Genomic DNA, 19,563 nt, shown 5'->3' with positions numbered 1-19,563 from the left:
GAAGTGATAGAGGGATTTGGAAAGCACAGAGAGCTACGTTGAGAGAAGTCATACCATCTCAGAAAATTAGGTGAGATCATTTACAGAAGGTGGGCAGGGTTAGGTGGTGGCTACCAAATAATCATTGTCACGGGTAGTGAGCTAGAGATGACTCCAAGCAGTAGCAAATCCCACTGGTTTGGTGGTGAGTGAATGTATAGTCAAATTATTCTATTTTTATTTTTAAGGAGATGGGAGGACTGTTCTTGGTACTTAAACAGGACAGACAATTCTGTGTAATCAAGAAAAATGTTGTGTCCATGTCAGCATGTCTTTTCCTTTTAGGTTTGGACACAAGCTGAATGTGTCAGATCTATATAAGTTAACAGACACTGTTGCAATCCGCGAACAAGGAAATGGACGGCTGGTGTGTCTCTTACCCAGCAGTCAGGCCCGCCAGAGCCCCTTGGGATCTTCCCAGTCACATGATGGCTCCTCCACGAATTGCAGCCCAATTATATTTGAAGAGTTGGAGTACCACGAGCCTGTCTGCAGGCAGCATTGTTCCAATAAGGATTTCAGGTACGTCACCGTTTTCTTTTTATGTAAGATCATGGACCATGTTAGAATTACTGTTAGCTTTTTAGCTCCTTGAGGAATGTCAGCTGTTTTTTCTCTTTTTTGCAGTGAACATGAATTTGATCCAGACTCCTACAAGATTCCCTTTGTGATTCTCTCTCTGAAGACATTTGCGCCCCAGGTCCATAGTCTTCTCCAGACCCACGAGGGCACTGTGCCTTTGTTAAGGTGAACCATATGCAAGCCATTGTGAATCTATAATGCCCTAGTTCTCATTATAGAAAGTCTGCCCTTTCTGTGTACCTCTGCCCAGGCAAGGCTTCATCCTAACATTTTTTTTTTTTTAAAGATTTATTTATTTGAAAGAGTTACATAGGAGAAGTGCGGGAGGCGGGGGTGTCTTCATCTGCTGGTTCACTCCCCAATTTGCCGCAATGGCCGGAACTGCGCCAATTTGGAGCCAAGAGTCTCCTCCAGGTCTCCCATGCTGGTGCAGGGGCCCAAGGACTTGGGCCATCTTCTGCTGCTTTCCCAGGCCATAGCAGGGAGCTGGATCGGAAGTGGAGCAGCCGGGTCTTGAACCGGTGCTCAAATGGGATTCCAGCACCACAGGCGGCGGCTTTACCCACTATACCATAGCACCAGCCCATCCTGACATTTTAGTCTGGCAGCTACAGAACATCTAAAATGGGATCCATTCATTCAGGTCTTTAACCGGAAAATATGAGTCGTGTGTGCTAAGTGTAAGAAACGTAAGAGGCCAGTGCTGTGGTATAGAAGGTTAAGCTTCTGCTTCTGATGCCAGCATCCCATATGGGTGCTGGTTCAAGTCCTGGCTGCTCCATTTCTGATCCAGCTCCCTGCTTATGCATCTGGGAAAGCAGCAGAAGGTGGCCCAAATGCTTGGGCTCGTGCATCCACATGGGATACCTGGATGAAGCTCCTGGCTTCTTGCTTTGGCCTGGCCCAGTTCTGGCCATCGCAGCCATTTGGGGAGTGAACCAGCAGATGGAAGATATTTTCTCTCTCTCTCTCTCCTAATCTCTGCCTTTTTTTTTTTTTTAAAGATTTATTTATTTATTTGAAAGTCAGTGTTACACAGAGAAAGGAGAGGCAGAGAGAGAGCAAGAGGTCTTCCATCCGCTGGTTCACTTCCCCATTGGCCACAAAGGCCAGAGCTGTGCAGATCTGAAGCCAGGAGCTTCTTCCAGGTCACCCATTCGGGTGCAGGGGCCAAGAACCTGGGCCATCTTCTACTGCTATGGCAGGCCATAGCAGAGAGCTGGATCGGAAGAGGAGCAGCCGGGACTAGAACCGGCACCCATATGGGATGCTGGCGCTTCAGGCCAGGGAGTTTACCCGCTGAGCCACAGCACCAGCCCCAATCTCTGCCTTTTTAAATAAACAAATCTTAAAAAAGGGAGGGGGAACCATAAACATGAATGGGATAGTTTCTTCTCTGGAGATGTATCACAAGTGCTCTAGTGGAAATTTGCTCAAGTGCCATGATAATGCAGATAACCTCAAATACCTGTAAATTTCAAGACTTGAGAGAAAAAAGTTCATCAAAATTCTAGTCAAGGGACTGGCGCTGTGGCATAGTGGTTAAAGCTGCCACCTACTGTGTTGGAATCCCATATGGGTGCCAGTTCGAGTCCTGGAGGCTCCACTTCCCATCCAGCTTGTGCCCTTGCACCTGTGTGGGAGACCTGGAAAAAGTTCCTGGCTCCTGGCTTTGGATCAGCCCAGCTCCGGCCGTTGCATCCATTTGGGGAGTGAACCAGCAGATGGAAGACTTTGTCTTTCTCTGCCTCTGCCGAACTCTGCCTTTCAAATAAATAAATACATCTTAAAAAAAAAATAAAGTCCATCCAACCACTTACAAGGGCCATGACGCTAGATGAACACAGGACTAAGCAGCTTTAAAGCCTGCGTATGTGAAATTAGATGGAGAACTTACTTAGAAGCCAGTACCGTATTTTAACTGCTCCTCCTAGAAAACTGCTCAGGGATTTCCAGGGGCAGGATGCGTCAGAGTGATTGCCTCCCTGGGACCTTATGCTAACTATCAAGTTTGTGGACACTCAAATGAAAATTATTAATTAATGAATATATTAAACTGAAGCTGTCTGTTTAGTAGTGGCTTTGCTTTTCCATTGCTTTAACTTCCCTTTCTTCCCCCTACTCTAGCTTTCCCGATTGTTATGCTGCCGAGTTTGGTGGTTTAGAAGTAGTGCAAGAAGACCATGGGGGTGTTCCCTTGGAACACTTCATCACTTGCATTCCTGGTGTGAATATCACCACGGCTCAGAATGGCGTCAAGGTCGTGAAGTGGATTCACAACAAGCCTCCACCTCCCAACACAGGTAGGTGTCAGGTGTCCGTCCTTCTGCTGCTGCCTGTGTGCCGCGAGGGTGGGAGGGGCCTGGCAGCCTTCATTTTCAACAGCAACACTGTTGGCCAGATGCGAAAGCCCTGTAGCTGTCTCCTTTGATCTTTTACAAACTCTTAAAATCCTGAGGGCTTGGCAGGGCTAGACTTTTTGAACTTGGTAGCATAAATTAAGTTATAAATTGAAAACTCAAGTTTCACAGTTAGAAACCGCTTTAGCTATCTAATGTGGTAAAGCTGTGTTGGCTTGTCAATTGACTGGCCTTGTAATAGTTTCAAGTATTTGAAGGAAATATCTCTTAATGCAGATTTACCTTTGAAATTCATTTTGGTTGCCATTTCTGAGTTTGATAAACATGAAAATAAAGTTAAACATAGAGGACTGGGAGAGGACTGGGGCATTTGGGCCTAGATTTGGGCAAGTTTCGGAGGTACAGGCAAGTGTCACGTGTCTAATGCTGCTGCCTGTGAACAGCACTGTAAACGGCTGCCTGCAGGAGTATGTGCTTGCTTCTCTCTGGCCCCCAGCAGTTCCTCCCCTTCTCCTCCTGCCTTCTCCTGCCCTCGGATAGAAAGGTAAGGACAGCTGGGGAAGACTGCCTGCGTCAGGCGCCTCGGAGAGGAGCAGTATTGTTACTAAGGTTTCTTCCCAAACCTCTTTGTCCTTACTCTCAGTCTTAGGCTGCCTGGGTACCCATAGCTGATGCTGCTCCCTCCTTTCTGTCTCCTGGGCCATGAGTCCACAAGGCTCTTCCACCTTTGTATGCAAGTTTCCATCGGATTATGCCTTTGTTACTTAAAATGGTTTTTAGGTGTGAGCATTTGAGATGGTGCAAAAACTTGGTTTTTTTTTTTTTGAGTCATGCTAGTTCCATGAGATTGCTTCTGTGGTTTTCTGGGTAACATTTTTCAACTCCACTATGGATTAATTACATTTTCCTGGGCTACCTTCCTGATAACTATTTATAACTTTGGTTCTGTGGGAAATTATGTTCCCCATAACCAAGTTACAGATGGATCTTTGATCAACAGCCAGTTTGTAAATTGAAAACTTCTTTTTTCTGTGAAAACACTTTATATCTGTCTGATGTCCTTTTTTTCTCTAGATCCTTGGCTTCTTCGTTCTAAAAGTCCTGTAGGTAACCCTCAGCTGATCCAGTTCAGTCGAGAAGTGATTGATTTACTGAAGAACCAGCCATCTTGTGTCATACCAATCAGTAATTTCATCCCATCCTATCACCATCATTTTGCAAAACAATGCCGAGTGTCAGACTATGGGTATTCCAAGCTGATTGAGTTATTAGAAGCAGTGCCCCATGTGTTGCAGGTAAGGGATTATTTGATTAAAGACAGGACTGTTCCTCCATGGTTTTGGGTGCCTGCAGCCAAAGAAACTGGATAGGTAGTAAACTACTTGCTAAGAAATCTGTTCTGAGCAGAGCACCTTTACAGGGTTTCTTCAAAGCACAGAAGAGACCCACAAAGGCAGCCTCTCAAGTTTTGAAAAAGCTGCAAATTTCCACCCTAATGGAGCTCCTTAGAGAACTGACAAGCGTTTTCTAATTTCTAGAGACCTCCTTCTTAGCATAGTTCTCTCCATAATTGTTTACCATCACTGGAGAGCTGCTTTGAACATCCATGTACTTGTTATGTTGGTGCTTATGTCAGAGTCAAGGCCTTAATCTTATATGTGAGTTGCAGTTTAGTCACTGGGCTAGAGCATAGCATTGGCTTCTATGAAAACCTTGCCTGTTAGTGGTATAATAGTTTCCCACTTGTAAAGTTGGCTTAAAAACAAATTTTCTGTTCTTTGGAGACAAAATTACTTGTCTGGACTAAGAAAATGCTTTTCATTTCTCTGCTTAGGACTCTGTGGGAGAGACTGTACAGGGCCCAAAAAAGGAGCGAGGAGGCCCCAGGTGGTTGGGCCCTTGTTCCCTTTGATCATAGATGTTTTGTTGATTGACATATTTCAAACTGCAGATAACATTCACAGTGAAAGTTATCCTCTGAGGGTGGGAGCAAAAGGCAGGGTGAGCCAGCACCAGGAGAGTAAGCATCGGCCGAGGTTTTATGAGGATGAATAATCGCAGTGTTTGCTTTGCAGATTCTTGGAATGGGCTCTAAGCGTTTGCTGACCCTGACCCACAGAGCCCAGGTGAAGCGTTTTACTCAGGATTTACTGAAACTCCTCAAATCCCAGGCCAGCAAACAAGTCGTTGTGAGAGAATTCTCCCAGGCTTATCATTGGTGAGCTGATGAGAAGGGGAAAAAAAAATGAAAGCAAATATTTTAAAACACTTTTCCCACCCCTAAATTTTAAACAGTTGTCTAATTTTTCAATTAAACATTGTTTTGGAAAACTTGTAGTTATTTCGGTGATGGTCTCGTTCATTCTTTACTCATTTCCATTATTGAAACCTAGGTGTTTCTCAAAGGACTGGGATGTCACTGAATATGGTGTTTGTGAGTTGATCGATATCATATCAGAGATTCCGGACACAACCATCTGCCTGTCCCAACAAGATAACGAAATGGTGATTTGTATTCCCAAAAGAGGTTTGTGAATCACATTTGTTGTATGGATGTTGGCTCTCTCAGAGGCTGCATTAAGATGAAACAGTATCAGGGATGCACTTTTACCTGCCCCCTACCCCCAATCCTGTGGTTAATCGGTGGAAGTTGAAGTTTGAAAACTATTGCTGAGGCTGGCGCTGTGATGTAGTAAGCTAATAAGCCTCCTCCTGCAGCACCAGCATCCCATATGCATGTCGGTTTATGTTCTGGCTGCCCCTTCTGATCCAGCTCTCTGCTTATGGCCTGGGAAAGCAGTAGAATCTAGTCCAAGTGCTTGAGCCCCAGCACTTGCATGGGAGATCCAGAAGAAGCTCCTGGCTCCTGGCTTGGGACCAACCTAGCTCTAGCCATTGCGGCCATTTAGGGAGTGAACCAATGATGGAAGACCTTTCTGTCTCTCACTCTCTGTCTGTAACTCTACCTCTCAAATAAAATCTTTTAAAAAACAAAAAAACCACTATTACCTTGATACACAATAGATCCTGTATTCTCGGGAATAGGTATAGCAACTTGTCAAGGCATGCTAGTTAAAAAAAAATTCATTCTGAAGGGGAAAGGGTATAACCAGCACTTCCTCAGTGTGTCCAGGGCTCTTGAAGCCGTAATTATCCAGCAGAGAATCCAGTACCATGGCGGTTGCTTAACTTAGAGCTACGTTTTAACTATGCTCACCTTAAATGGAGGTAAATTCAAATGAGTGTTTTATTTTGTCTTCCAGGTTTTAGTAGTTCTAGTTGAGGTCTGGAAGATAGGATAGTTAGAAATAAAAGTACATATCACCATGACCTACTAGTATTGACCAATGGTTCTTACACTGTGGCTGTACAGAACGTCGATATCCACAAAATCAGTGTTTTCCAGAGCTGCACTTTAATTTTGTCAGTGTTTTTCCACTTCTAATTTAGAAGTTGATTGAAACAAAGATCTAAACTGGGTGGGGGGGAGTTCTCTTTATTTTTATTACACTTTTGATGCCTGATGCTCTTTTCTGCTGGCAGGTTTTAGCCCAAGAGCAAATACAAGCACAAAAGCCACGTGAACATTCAGAGATGTGATTACATAGTCATTTCGTGATGACTTCCAGTGCAGAGACCTGTGTGTGATGTTAATACTTGGGGCAGGCAAGGTAGTGAGGAGAAAGTTGTTGTTAGCGTGTAAGATAAAAATACGTGCATTTCACAGTCTACCATAAGAACCGTCTGACTTTCTGGCACCCTGGCCCTGAACATGTGTGAGAACCAGCTGCAGTGAGGGAAGAGTATGTGTTTTAGATGGTGTGTGTTTGGAAGGCCAAGAGCAGCTCCTTTCTAAGCTCCAAATAGGATATACCGTGGGGCGGATGTCAAATACAAGTAACAAGTAGAAACAGATTGTGGTTTTTGTTTGTTCTTTAAAGAACGCACTCAGGATGAAATAGAAAGGACAAAACAGTTCTCCAAGGATGTTGTTGACTTGCTGCGGCACCAGCCCCACTTCCGGATGCCCTTCAATAAGTTTATCCCCTCTTACCACCACCACTTCGGCCGCCAGTGCAAACTTGCCTACTATGGCTTTACCAAGCTACTTGAACTTTTTGAAGCCATACCTGATATTTTACAAGTGAGTAAAGAAATTCTAATTCTATAAGTGTTTTTCTAAAAAATATGTGGGGAAAATTTTTTCGTTTTTAGGGCCTATTTTCCTGGGGAGTAGAGAGTTACAAAAGCAGATGAAAAACTGAAATATTCTGATCGGAGAAGCTATATTGTTTACTTGTAAGACTGGCTAGGTAAATGTGTTTTATTCCCCTTCAGTAATTATTCTTCAAACTTGTTTTAGATAATTCCTGAGAAAAGGATTAAATAGTCTGATTTCTTGAACTGAGTAGTCTTTCATTAGCTTCATCCTTTTCAGATCCCTTCTGTTGAAGGCAGGGATGAACACATGAGGTAGTATCAAGGTTAAAGTGTTGCCACGTCAAACCAGATTTCTGTTGTTTTTATTGTTCTTTATTCCTCAAGTGTTTTCAAAAGTTCTTTTATTGTGGCAAAATACACATAAGAGAATTAACCATCTGCACCATTTTTAAGTAAACAATTCAGTGGTGTTAGAGCGTTGTTATTGTGCAGCCAATTCCAGAACTTTTTCATCTTGCAAAACTGAAAGTGTACCCTCTAAACAACACAGATGCGCTTTACAGCTACTAGTTACACACACGGTCCTACTGCTTAATTCCATGAACAGTTGTGTTTGACTCAGTCTGCTTTTCTTCCTCCCTCTGTATTTTCCAAGGTATTAGAATGTGGAGAAGAGAAAATCCTCACTTTGACAGAAGTAGAACGGTTCAAAGCTCTAGCTGCCCAGTTTGTTAAACTCCTTCGGTCCCAAAAAGATAACTGCCTTATGATGACAGATCTACTTACAGAATATGCTAAAACTTTCGGTTACACGTTTCGTCTCCAAGACTATGATGTTAGTTCAGTTTCGGCTTTAACACAGAAACTCTGCCATGTTGTAAAGGTAAGGCTTTGCTTCCTTCCTTCCTTCCTTCCTTTCCTTCCTTTCCTTCTTTCCTTTTTTGTCTGAAATCATGGAGTCAAACTTTTGGTGGCCTAACCCTCATGGGAGTGTTGACATGTAGTTCAGCTTCTCACAAGTGCACTTTGTACTCCTTGCTGTTGCTTCACAATACGTTTCTTGTACCATTCATACTTTTGCTGGGTACTAGGAGATGTCTTGGTTTGGCAGTTTAGATGTTGGGGCTTGATGTTGTGTGTATGTTAGTGGCCCTGCCACAGTAACACCTCTTGGAACTGATGGGGTCACTTTTAATCTCAAGTGTGTGCCCTCAGGTGCGTCAGTCTCAGCACTGCTGGGCTGAAGTTGCATCCCTGCAGCCTCTGAAGTTTGGGAGACTGTACTCACACTCCTCTTCTCCCCTCCAGACCCTGCCTCACTCTAGTGTAGGTCCAGCAGCAAGCAAGGCTCAGAGTTGCCTGTGTTGCTGAGAAAGCTGTGTTTCAGAAGGCGGCCTTCCCCTCTTCCCTGCCTGCGACTGAACTGTTCCTCCTAGACCCCGCCAGGGGAGCTGGGCAGCTTTCAGACCCCCCCCCCCCCCCCCCGGGCCAGAAGAGCCACTACTGGCAGAAGGACAGGGACAGGGAAACATGAAGTGGTGGCCCCCCAGGCACAGGTCCAGAAGGAATCTGGTTATGCACTGGTCAGTCAGAGGATTCAGGACATGGGAAGCCCGCAGGCAAGTGGAACACGCCAGAGCCAGGAAAGAGAGCCAGCATCCCAGCTGCAGGGAGGGCAGGTCAGCCAGGGACTCACTTGATGTTTGGCTATAGCCAAGTAGAGATCATGGGTGTCAGCCAGGACAGTGGTGATGTCAGTGTGATGATGTGATGTGGACAGAAGCTACCCGGGAGGGTTTGAGGAATGAGGAAAGGCAAGAACACAGAGACAGGTCGTCTCGATAGCTTTTTGGGTTGGTTGCTTGTGAAGGAGGAAGAACAGGAGGGCAGCAGCTAGAGACTGGGGCAGAGTGAACACATCAACTTGTAGGTTGTTGTCTTTTTTTCCATTTGGAAAGACTTGAGCATGGTTTTCGTTTTTTAAAAGATTTATTTTTTTAAATTCATCTGAAAGAGCAGCAGAGAGAGGTAGAGACAGAGAGGTCTTCCATATGCTGGTTCACTCCCCAGATGGCCACAACGGCTGGAGCTGTGCCGATCTGAAGCCAAGAGCCAGGAGCTTCCTCCTGGTCTCCCACATGGGTGGAGGGGTCCAAGGACTTGGGCCATCTTCCACTGCTTTCCAGGCCATAGCAGGGAGCTAGGTCGGAAGAGGAGCAGCCGGGATTAGAACCGGTGCCCAAATGGGATGCCGGCGCTTCAGGCCAGGGCTTTAACCCACTGCTCCACAGTGCCAGCCAAAACTTGAGCATGTTTGAGAGTCCCCGAGGAAACACTTGTGGCAGAAAAGATCAGTGTACCACGGTGAGAAAGGCCAGTGAAGTGTAGTCCTGAGGAGGCAAGAGACTGGGAGTGACCATCCAGAGAAAGCAGGGATGGCCCTTCCATTAATATTTTGACAGGAGGAAGGGGTGAGAGGGTGTTTGTAGGTACAGGTAGATTGGAGGGAATTACCTTTCAAGAGCTCCTCCATTAAGTAAGGGTAAGATCAACTGCCCATACTCGAGTGAAGAGTATGGAGAGGTCTGAGGTTGTCCTGGTGAGTGGGAGGGTGGCTCGCTCCTCAGAGTACTGGGAACTCACTGGGAGTTGGCACTCAAGGGTTATATTCATCGTCTTTTCATTGCTATAATGAAATATCTGAGATGGAAACAAACTTTCGAAAGAGAAAAGGTTTATTTTGGTGCATAGTTTTGCAAGTTCACTGTCAAAGATCAGGCTGGCTCTATTGACTCATCATCCAGAAGCGGTGTTCTTCCTGGCAGAGCTTCAGGCGGTGTGGAACCTCCCATGGCAGGAGGGAACACGGGCAGAGCTCCAGTCCCATGAATGAGGCAGCTGGGCCCAACTCAGGCTTTTATAATCAATCCTCTGGCCAGAAGTACCTTCTAAGGCCATGCCAGTGACCTGAAGACCTCCTACTAGACCCACCTTGCAGGCACCATCATTGGACTAAATTTCCACCCTCTTAGTACCATCAATTTCAGACTTTGGTATTTAGGAGCCTCTGAGAGTTTAGAGCTGTATCCTGTTCAAACCATAGCATAGCTTTGACTGGGGAGACAGTAGGAATGTGGCAGCTTAGATGAGGGCCCAGGGAAACAGATAGTTGATTCCAGGGTGGGAGCTGGCCAGGTGAGTACAACAAAAGGCATAAGAAAATGAAACTGAAAGTATTGACAGGAATGTCAGTGAATCAATGACCCATTGGTGCACGATGACTAAAAGAGAAAAGTGAAGGGTACAGGAGGGCTTGTGACTTTGGGAGTGCACAGGAGGGGATCATTGCTGGTGAGGCTGGGGAAAGGTGAGAGAGCTGAGCAGATGAATCTCCTGGTCTCCCATCCCAGCCCCAGCCTCAGGTGTCCTTTTCCATGTGGGATGTTCGGAAGGTCTTTGAATAACAAGACCTAAAGTATGTCCAGGGGTGGGTGTCAGCAGTGGAATTAAATAGAGGAGGGTGTTGTTAGGATGAGAAAGCTGAGAAACTGAAAGGCGGTGATGTGGGACAGGTAGTCTGGATGGGACAGAGGGCTCCAGTGGACAGGGAGACACTAAGACATGGCTAAAGACTGGAGAGTGAAGGTGAAGTTGGGTGTGAGCAGCGAAGATAGGAAGAGATGGTGAAGCGCCAGTGTGCAGCCCTGCTGCCTGCTGGCGTCTCCTGGGGAGCGTACGGGAGATGTGGAAGCCCAGACCGCACAAGCCCTGCCTTTGAGGTTCTTAGTCATCACTCTGCATGTGCTGGGAGCATGGGTGACTGATGTGCAGCCAGAGCTGAGAATCAAAAGCTGGATCTAAGTAGAATCCAAACTGCAGGTTCCAGGGTTTTTTCCTCAAGAGGCTGTAGTATCAGTAATAGCCTAGGGTACCTGAGAAGACTCGGGCTCCCCTGGACCTGTTGGCTGATGGACTGAACACTGCTCTGAGCAGGAAATCCATACACTTCTGTACGCATCATGGGCAGAACGCCCTGGCTCTCCTGTGCCTCCAGCCCAGATGAAGAAGCTCTGATCCTGCGCTGCTCTTCAAGGGCTGCCCATTCCTCTGCGTCTAAGAATGCAGTGCCCCTGAGAGTACAGTCTTGTGACTCCTTAGCCCTCGCTGTAGGCACTGAGACCTTTGATCCTGGCAGGAAAACAAGCAGCCATGGGAAGCGTTGGCTTCCCTCCCCACTGCCTGAGCAGCTTCTGTAGCTGTGCCCGCTGTGGGTCCAGTCTTGTCTCCCTTCCAAACACTGCTGGGTGCCGTCCCCAAATGCTTGTTTCTTTACATGGTATGGTCTCCAGATGAGAATGTATCTTTCTCAGCTTTCCTCTCAATGTCCTTTGTCACCTTTATCCTCTGGAAAACCCAAAATAATTGAGAAACAGACAGAGATGAAAATATTGGCTTTGTGGTTTGTGATCATGGACTAGGAGAGTGTAGCCTGCTTCAGGTGGGCCCTCTACCACTTCCCAGTGTGGCTCGTGGGACACGTGGGGTGGATGTGGTCTACAGAGCAACCACTGAGTGTCCCTCAGTCTAACCTTCCCATCCCTACCCCTTCTGGGAGCACAGTAACCTTTTGTGTATAACCTTGTGCTAATGGATGTCAGCTCGTCAGTCTGTCTCCTTTCTATGGGGGAGTGGAAAGAATGAATGAAGAAATAAAAAGAACTCTAGCAGTTTCTTCCCCCATGATTACATGGGATAGTATGGGTACTCTAGTCTCATCTAATGTGTTGGTCTAGGGGCTGGCATTGTAGCATAGTGGATAAAGCCATCCCTGGCAACACTGGCATGGGCACCGATTTGTGCTCCGGTTGCTCCATTTCCGATCCAGCTCCCTGCTAGTAGTCTGGAGAAAGCAGCAGAAGATGGCCCAAGTGTTAGGGCACCTTCCATGTACATGGGACACGCAGATGAAGCTCCTGACCCTGGCCTGGCCCACCACTGGCTGTTGCGGTGGTCATCTGGGGAGTCAGCCAGAGGGAAGATTGCTATTCATTGTCTCTTTCGCTCTCTCACTCTCTCACTCTCTCCTCTCTCTCTCTCCTCCCTTGCTCTCTCTCTTTCCCTCTTTAACTCTGACTTTCAAATGAATAAGTAAATCTATAAAGAGTTAGTCTAGTGTCCCTGAGAAGCCAAAAACAAAACCCTATACTTTAAATCAATCAGTTCTCTTAAGAGAAAAAATTAGGACATTTTCTTTTGGTTTCATTACCCAAAATACAGTTAGCTGACTTGGTGATGACCTTGGTTGCTTTTGTATGGCTCTAATGAATTCCTGTTTTCCTAGGTTGCTGATATAGAATCTGGCAAACAGATTCAGCTGATCAACCGCAAGTCTCTGCGTTCTCTCACTGCCCAGTTGCTGGTCTTGCTGATGTCTTGGGAAGGAACCTCATCTCTCTCTGTTGATGAGCTCAGGAGACACTATGAAACTACCCACAGTACTCCACTCAACCCCTGTGAGTATGGATTCATGACCTTGACCGAACTTCTGAAGAGTCTGCCTTACTTAGTTGAGGTACGTGTGTCAATGGTTCTTTAGAACCATCATGTTGAAAACTGTTGAATCGGGTATTTCTGGGTGACATGTTGATCTAGATTTGAGTGTGTGGAGCTGAAAGGGACCTTACAGCTCTTCAAGACTAATCAATTTTGATGGAGAAACTGAGGCATAGGGAGTTGAGGAACCCTGCTTAAATGAGTGGCTGAGCTATAACAAAAGCCCTGGTTTCCTGCACTTGAACTGGGACGCTTTCCTCCTGTACCAGGCTGGATTTTCCGAGCTGGGCTCATGTAGTAGTTTCAGATGCCTTGCCAGTGAGGTCGGACTTGGAAAGAAAGGTTGGCTGGCCCATCACCAGGCAGCCTGCCAAGAGTAGCACTTCGGGATCCAGAGAATCTTGAGAGAAGACTGTATGCAGCCTTGGGCAGCAAATACATGAACCTAGAGTGAATGGATAAGGTCCTAGAAAGGAGGAATTATCAAGGTTGATTCAAGAAAGAAAGTTAAAAATCAGACCAGTACCACAAGACTACAAAGGTCATTGAAAATTTACCACAGAAAAAGGCACTAGGACCAAATGAGCTAACAACTGAATTTTTAACTTACCCTGAAGGAAAAGATAACTTTTCCAATTTTTAAAAAACCATTCTAGGCCCTCAAAAAAAAAAAAAAAAAAAAAAAAAGGCTGAGCCTGGTATTTTGTCCCAGTGAGTTAGACTGCTTCTTATAATGCCTATATGCAATGTCAAAGTGCCTGTTCTAGTCCCACCTGTTCTGCTTCTGATCCAGCTGCCCTGCTCATGCACCTGGCCTGAGAAGGCAGCAAATAATTCCCAAAGTAGTTGTGCCCCTGCCACCCATGTGGGAGATCTGGATAGAGTCCCTGGCTTTGGTCTGGCCCAGACCTTGGCTGTTGCAGCCTTCTGGGGAGTGAACCAGAAAACAGATGATCAGTCGATTGATCTGTCTCTCCCTTGTTTTCTGCACCACCCCAGCTACCCCTCATTTTCTGTGTCACTCTGCCTTTCAAATAAATATAAAAAAGAAAGCCAACCACTTAAATAACTTCAGTGCCACAAAGATGTAACGTAGTCCTCAAAGGAAAATTATTCTAAATAAGATATAAATAAAATCCAGTAATGTAAGAATGATAGGCCATTGTTAAAACTATATGATAGATCATTAAATAATTGAAAGGTTGAACCCAACATGTTCTAAACTCTGTAATTTATATACTCTTAGTCTGTGAACTTGAGGTCTAGATAATGTTAATGGATGTTCAAGGACAAAAGACCATGGTCAACTCAGATGGTGGAATCCCCTTGTCTTGGAGATTCCAGTGCATATTAAGAGACTGAAAAGGTTTATGGTCAGGAAATCTGCCTCACTTGAAAACATAAGGGTTTTGTGATGGTTTGTTAATGCTTTCTAAAATTTTGTTTATTTTAAAGACAGAGACCTCCCACTCACTGGTTTACTCCCCAAATGCCTGCAACAACCAGTTCTGGGCCAGGCTAAACCAGCAGCAAGGAACTTCATCCAAGTCTTCCATGTGGGTAGCAGGGGCTCTGGTGTTCGGGCCATGGTCTGCCACCTTCCCAGGTGCATGATCAGGGAGCTGGATAGGACTGTGGAGCCCAGGCTGGGAGTTGGGAACTGAATTGGGTCTCCCACATGAGCGGCAAGGACTCAGCTACTTGAGCCACCAGCTGCTGGCTCCCGAGGGTACACTTTAGCAGGAAGCAGGAATGATGATAGAGCTGGGATGCAGACAGCCTACATTTAACTGCTGTTCCCAATGCCTGCCCCAGCTTTTGTTAGGTTTTTAAAGAACACTGCTAGCACAGTCTGGCATGATAGTGTTTCTTGAAAAACCGGTTGGGGAGATGAAGCTTAAAGCCTCATTGTCAGTCTTGCAGTCTGTGCCCCACTGCCCACCAAGGCGTGCTTCCCCTCTTCACTACCTACTTGGTTTGAAGTTTCTCAGTTTCCTTCCCTGCTCTCACACTGTTCTTCAGAACCCTGCACTCATCTTAGCCTGGCAGATGACTGAGGTTTGCTCAAGGCTGTGGCTCTTCCTAGGGGGAGATCCTTGAATGAGCCCCTTCCCATCCTCCTCATGTTGCCCATTTCAGATTGACTTTGAGCCCTGTACTGTCAGCTCGAGGCCCACCCTCCTGCGCAGGGGCAGGGCCAGTCACTCAGTTTCTCAGGTTGCTTTTCCTTTTGGACCAGGTTTTTACTAATGACAAGACAGAAGAATGTGTGAAGCTCACCAGTCTGTATTTGTTTGCAAAGAACGTGCGGTCTTTACTTCATACTTACCACTACCAGCAGATTTTCCTTCATGAATTTTCCATGGCCTATACCAAGTATGTTGGTGAAACTCTGCAACCCAAGACCTATGGCTATAACAGTGTGGAAGAGCTCCTGGGAGCAATCCCACAGGTGGGTGTTTTTCATCTTCTTGGAGAGAGTCTTCCTGAAGAGCCACAGGCTAACTGTACTGAAGCAGAAACACAACATGCTGACAGATTAATAGAAGGGCAGGCATTTTGGACTGATCCTTCCAAAACATGCTGTTGGCATAAAATAAATGAGCACGTCCCATTGCTTCTGGAAACCTTTATTAAATTCCTGTATGCCAGGTGAGTCCCAGACCCTACCCTCAGAGAGGTTAGCAATAGCAGTGGACTCCTCCCTGGGCCCACTGAGGAGCACTGTGGGCAGAGCCTACTTCTCAGGCATTGTGGAATCCTGGAACGGAGACGTCAGTATGAAGTGCCAGTTACCGTGTGATGAGGAGGGAGAGAGTGGGTACGGAGCAAGAGCAGCAGCCTGGAGTGCTGGGCATTAAAACCCATAGTGGAGCCTCACTGTGAGGCCAGGGGGTCCTTCTCCAGTCAGGAGTGCACTGAGCAGGAGCGCCGAGTTGGCATGGGAAAACTTCCTGGTCCTTGGAAGAGTTGAGAAAGCCAGGAGTGGGGGGAGCTTGGCTAGGACCCTGGCTGTTGCTGAGGGCCCAGTTGGTGTTGGGTGAAGGGACTGAGCCTCGGGGGAAATACCAGCAGAGTGGGGGTCGTGAGGACGTGGGTGGAGAGTGCTGGGAGCAGAGGCAGGTTGTGCTGACAGCACGCCTGGGGCAGCTGGCAGTCAGGGCTTCACCGAGCGGGAGGAAAGCAGCACTTGATGTGGCGGAGGGTAAGGAGAGTGAGCTTGGTTTAAGGGGTCTGGGAGGTTGTGTTTAGTTTCTGGGGAAGATGGTAGGAATTCTCACATGAGAACGATGGATGTATATACCAAAACTGAACAGTTTCCTTAAGAGTCAAAAAGAGTACTTTTAAAGCAGTGCTTCCTGATTCTTTGCTTGGTTTTTTGTAAGGAGCATGTTACTGTCACTGTCTTCCTCTCCCTTCAGAGCTAAAGCAGCTAGAAGACTTGCTATTAATTCTGTTTCTGACTGGATGCTAAGGCAGGCACGGGAGGTGGCAGTCCTCCTGAGTTAGGGCTAATTCTCTACCTTTTCCTTTGCCTAACCTACAGTATGTCTTGTGTGCAGGTGGTCTGGATAAAAGGACATGGTCATAAGAGAATTGTAGTGCTAAAAAATGACATGAAAAGTAAGTAAGCACCCATCCCCTCCCCTCTTAAAAACATCCCATTTCTGTCACTGCCTGTGTCTCTGATGGGAACTCTCTGTGTTCTAGGCCGTCTGAGCTCGCTTGGTCTTTCCCCTGCCAGCCATGAAAACCGGCCTTCGGACAGTGAGCGGATCCTGGAGGTGCCCGAGTCCTGCACAGCCTCGGAACTCCAGCTTGGAGCAGGTAACAGTGGTACAAGAGGAAAAGCAAATAAAACAGAGCTTGTGAGAGTCTAGGGAAATGACTGGGGGAAAGGACAACAGCAGGTCTTTTTATTAATTAAAGTTAAATGTGTGTACTTTTTTCAGAGCACTTTTGTTCTGTTAATAGAGGGAAGACTGGCCTTCATTGGGTAGCATTGCATGGTTGACTGGTTGAGGTCCTTAAAGGTTATTGGCACCCCCAGAAGGGTAATGCTATCCCAATTCAGGCGTTGCAGCAAAAGGTACTCTCCATGCAGTACAGGGATAACTGAGATTCATACAGTCTGTGGTCAGCTCTGCTGTGGTAGGGGAAAGAAGGCTCAACTCCCAGTACAATGATGAGGGATTGATAGCCAAGGAGCAGAGTGTGCAGTGTGTGGGGTGGAACATTATCAAGATAGGCGTAGGGAGATTCTTGCTAGAGGCAGGCCAAGGACTTAGACATTGTAGGTTGAGGATAAGGAACTTGATCCAGTATTAAGGAGGATCATGTATGAAGGGATAGGGGGAATTATCAGCAAGCAGACTCAGCAGGATTCATGCTAAGACTGGCCTTGGTAAGGATGGGGTGGCCACAGAAGGCCAAATTGGAGGCCTCGTTAGGAAGAGGGTCCTGAGGAGCCTCATGTTTGGTCAAGGAGTTTTTGTCACAGGACAACCCTGGGAAAAATTGATAGTAATGTAGTATTCAAAAATAACATTGTGTCCCATGGATTTTATGTGATATCTTTATAGTAGACAGAAATCAACTTTCTTGAATTGCATAGAGTTTAACTTTACTGGAGAACTTTTGAGTCCAGTGTGGTATGTAGAATCTTACCTTCCTCTAACTTAGGAGATGAAGGTGTTACTGTATTCAGTGTATTGCAGCACAAGTGAGTCAGCCTGCACTGGAGAAAGCACCTGGCAGTAAAGCAGCTCCTTACCCTGTCCCCATGGCCCTCAGCAGTAGCTACCTCCATTCTGTAACTGAGGGGCTGAAGTTCCTTTTCATTGTATTTGAAAGGCAGAGAGAGACAGATCTTCCATCTGCTGGTTTATTCCCCAAATGCCAGGAACGGCCTCGGTTGGGCCAAGCGAAGGCCAGGAACACAGAACTCAATCTGAGTCTCCCATCTGGGACTCAGCTGTTTGAGTCAGCACTTGCTGCCCCTCAGGGTGAACATTAGCAGGAAGCTGGATCAGAACTGGAGGTGAGAGTCAAACTGAGGCACTTCCCAAGTGGCGTTTGCCTCAGGGAACACTGCTGTGGGAGGCTGGGTGGAGTCACGGCCTGCCTTCTCTGTCCAGGGCCCAGCCAAACGGAGCAGGAGCTTCTCCGCTTGACCAGCACTTCCCCTGTGGACCTCCTGTGTGCTCCCGTGCCCTCCTGCTTGCCGTCCCCTCAGCTGAGACCAGATCCTGTCATCCTCCAGTCTGCGGATCTCATTCAGTTTGAGGAGCAGCCTCAGGACCCTCCTGGTGGGTCACACTGTGTTGCTGTGAGGATCTTCTTTGTGGCTTTGTCAAGTGTTTGATGAAGGTGGGGAGAAGCTGTGCCTTTCAGTTGTATGAAGACACCTGTACTGGTTATTCAGGCCCTCTTCCCTGCCAGAGTTCCACAGGTTCGGATTCACAGCCAAGGGTTGCTTGGGGAGCACAAGGCAGGGAGCCGATGGTTGTCTGGGCTGTGGAAGAGCCCATGGGCGGGCGGGAGGGAGATGCCTCCTGGCATCTCCCAGCCTTTACGAGGTTCAGCTGCTCTCAGACACACCTGTCCCCAACACACATGTCACCTGTGGCTGGGGTTCAGCAGGTGCCAGAGCTTCATGAAGGTATAGAGGGAGGCCTCCAAGGCCTGAGCTCTGATTCTGCCAGTGATCTGCAAACAGAAGAGGTGACCATGTTGAGTCCTGATTCGGTGCTGGCATTGTCTTACGTGCATTGTGCCTTTCTCCCTGGCTGCTGACCCTCTGCTGGGGCTGCCACACACCATCCCATCTGTCTCTCGGTGAGCTCTGTGGTAGGGCCGCCTCCCACTGGACAGGTTAGGAAACCAGAGATGCAGCTGGCCCCAGCTTACCTGGCTGAGAAGTAACCCAGGAGCTCTTGCCTGCCTGTGGTCTGAGAGGACGTCACCTCTGTAGAGGGCCCTCTCCCGTCTTCCTCTCTCCCGAGCTCCTCCCCTTCCTGCTGGCCCTGCTCTGCAGAAGATGGCAGGGACAGCCCATGCGCCTCGGCGGCTCCTCCGTCTCCTCAGGCAGCATTTGGCGCTGCCTGTGAAATCAGGGCACTGCCAGGGTTCCTGTGTGGCAGGTTGGTGTTAGCTCTTCCGTGGGGTTGGAGCTGTTGGTTCCTTCAGTGCCTCCCAGTTCAGCCACGTGCATGGCATTAGAGGGAGAATCTTGAAGAGCGTGGCGGTTCTGCCTGCCATTTCCGTGATGAATGTTGCCCCGAGAAGGGAGCTGGGGTTCCGCTGTCCCCTGCCACTGTGACCTTCTCTGTCTGGGAGTCCAGAACATAATGATACATCGTTTTCCAGTGACTTGGCTTGTGTTTGCAGTCGATGAGTTAATGTGGCTCAGCCAAAGAAGTAGCCACTCATCTGGCTGCATTTGACTTCCCTGGGTTTTTGAGGGTCACTTGAACTCCGTGCAATTCTTCCTTTACCCCTGCCCTAGTGTTACACCTGCGCAGGGTGTGGGAGGCCCGGAAGCTCCCTGACTGCCAGGTCCCTCCCGACGAGAATCTGTATGTCACGCATGGTTTCTGGTCCTTAACCACCTGACAGAATGAATGGGCACAGAACCCAAAGTCGGGGGGTATTAACCATTGCCCATTGAGTTGTAGGCAAAAGTGGGAATCTCTCAAACTGTGCATTCCAGCAGAATGGTGAAACGCGGTTTATAAATACTTGATTTATGTGACACAGAATACTGACCACAGAAGTAATCTGTAAATTGTGGCATAGATGTGACATTTGGGGGATTTTTTACAAGTATTTGCTGAGAAATATAAACAAAAGGCTGAAAACCAACACT

General features: G+C 47.2%; 2 protein-coding genes across 10 annotated transcripts in view; one reads left to right on the top strand and one right to left on the bottom strand.

Annotated features, from left to right (window-relative positions):
• Window positions 1-19,563, top strand: part of MARF1 (meiosis regulator and mRNA stability factor 1) — a 46,916-nt gene that overhangs the window by 24,750 nt on the left and 2,603 nt on the right. For 7 of the 9 annotated variants that reach the window (XM_008257795.5, XM_089321607.1, XM_008257798.5 and 4 more), the window contains 13 exons: window positions 325-561; window positions 667-786; window positions 2,749-2,924; window positions 4,056-4,276; window positions 5,057-5,199; window positions 5,375-5,508; window positions 6,923-7,125; window positions 7,798-8,025; window positions 12,484-12,714; window positions 14,935-15,147; window positions 16,259-16,319; window positions 16,407-16,523; window positions 17,834-18,004. In XM_008257795.5, coding sequence (XP_008256017.2) covers window positions 325-561; window positions 667-786; window positions 2,749-2,924; window positions 4,056-4,276; window positions 5,057-5,199; window positions 5,375-5,508; window positions 6,923-7,125; window positions 7,798-8,025; window positions 12,484-12,714; window positions 14,935-15,147; window positions 16,259-16,319; window positions 16,407-16,523; window positions 17,834-18,004 — 2,255 coding nt within the window. The remainder of the gene's footprint in view (window positions 1-324; window positions 562-666; window positions 787-2,748; window positions 2,925-4,055; window positions 4,277-5,056; window positions 5,200-5,374; window positions 5,509-6,922; window positions 7,126-7,797; window positions 8,026-12,483; window positions 12,715-14,934; window positions 15,148-16,258; window positions 16,320-16,406; window positions 16,524-17,833; window positions 18,005-19,563) is intronic. The other 2 variants (XR_011384668.2, XR_016226162.1) reach the window with 1 other exon arrangement.
• Window positions 17,567-19,563, bottom strand: part of BMERB1 (bMERB domain containing 1) — a 155,272-nt gene continuing 153,275 nt past the window's right edge. Inside the window, exon 6 of the mRNA XM_089321616.1 lies at window positions 17,567-18,404. Coding sequence (XP_089177742.1) covers window positions 18,277-18,404 — 128 coding nt within the window. The 3' untranslated portion in view covers window positions 17,567-18,276. The remainder of the gene's footprint in view (window positions 18,405-19,563) is intronic.

This window comes from Oryctolagus cuniculus, chromosome 19 (genome assembly GCF_051225735.1).
Source record: "Oryctolagus cuniculus isolate XC-2025 breed Fujian yellow rabbit chromosome 19, ASM5122573v1, whole genome shotgun sequence".
Taxonomy (NCBI): Eukaryota; Metazoa; Chordata; class Mammalia; order Lagomorpha; family Leporidae; genus Oryctolagus; species Oryctolagus cuniculus.
The sequence above is the reverse complement of the archived record's forward strand: the minus strand, read 5'-3'. Positions and strand labels throughout refer to the sequence as shown.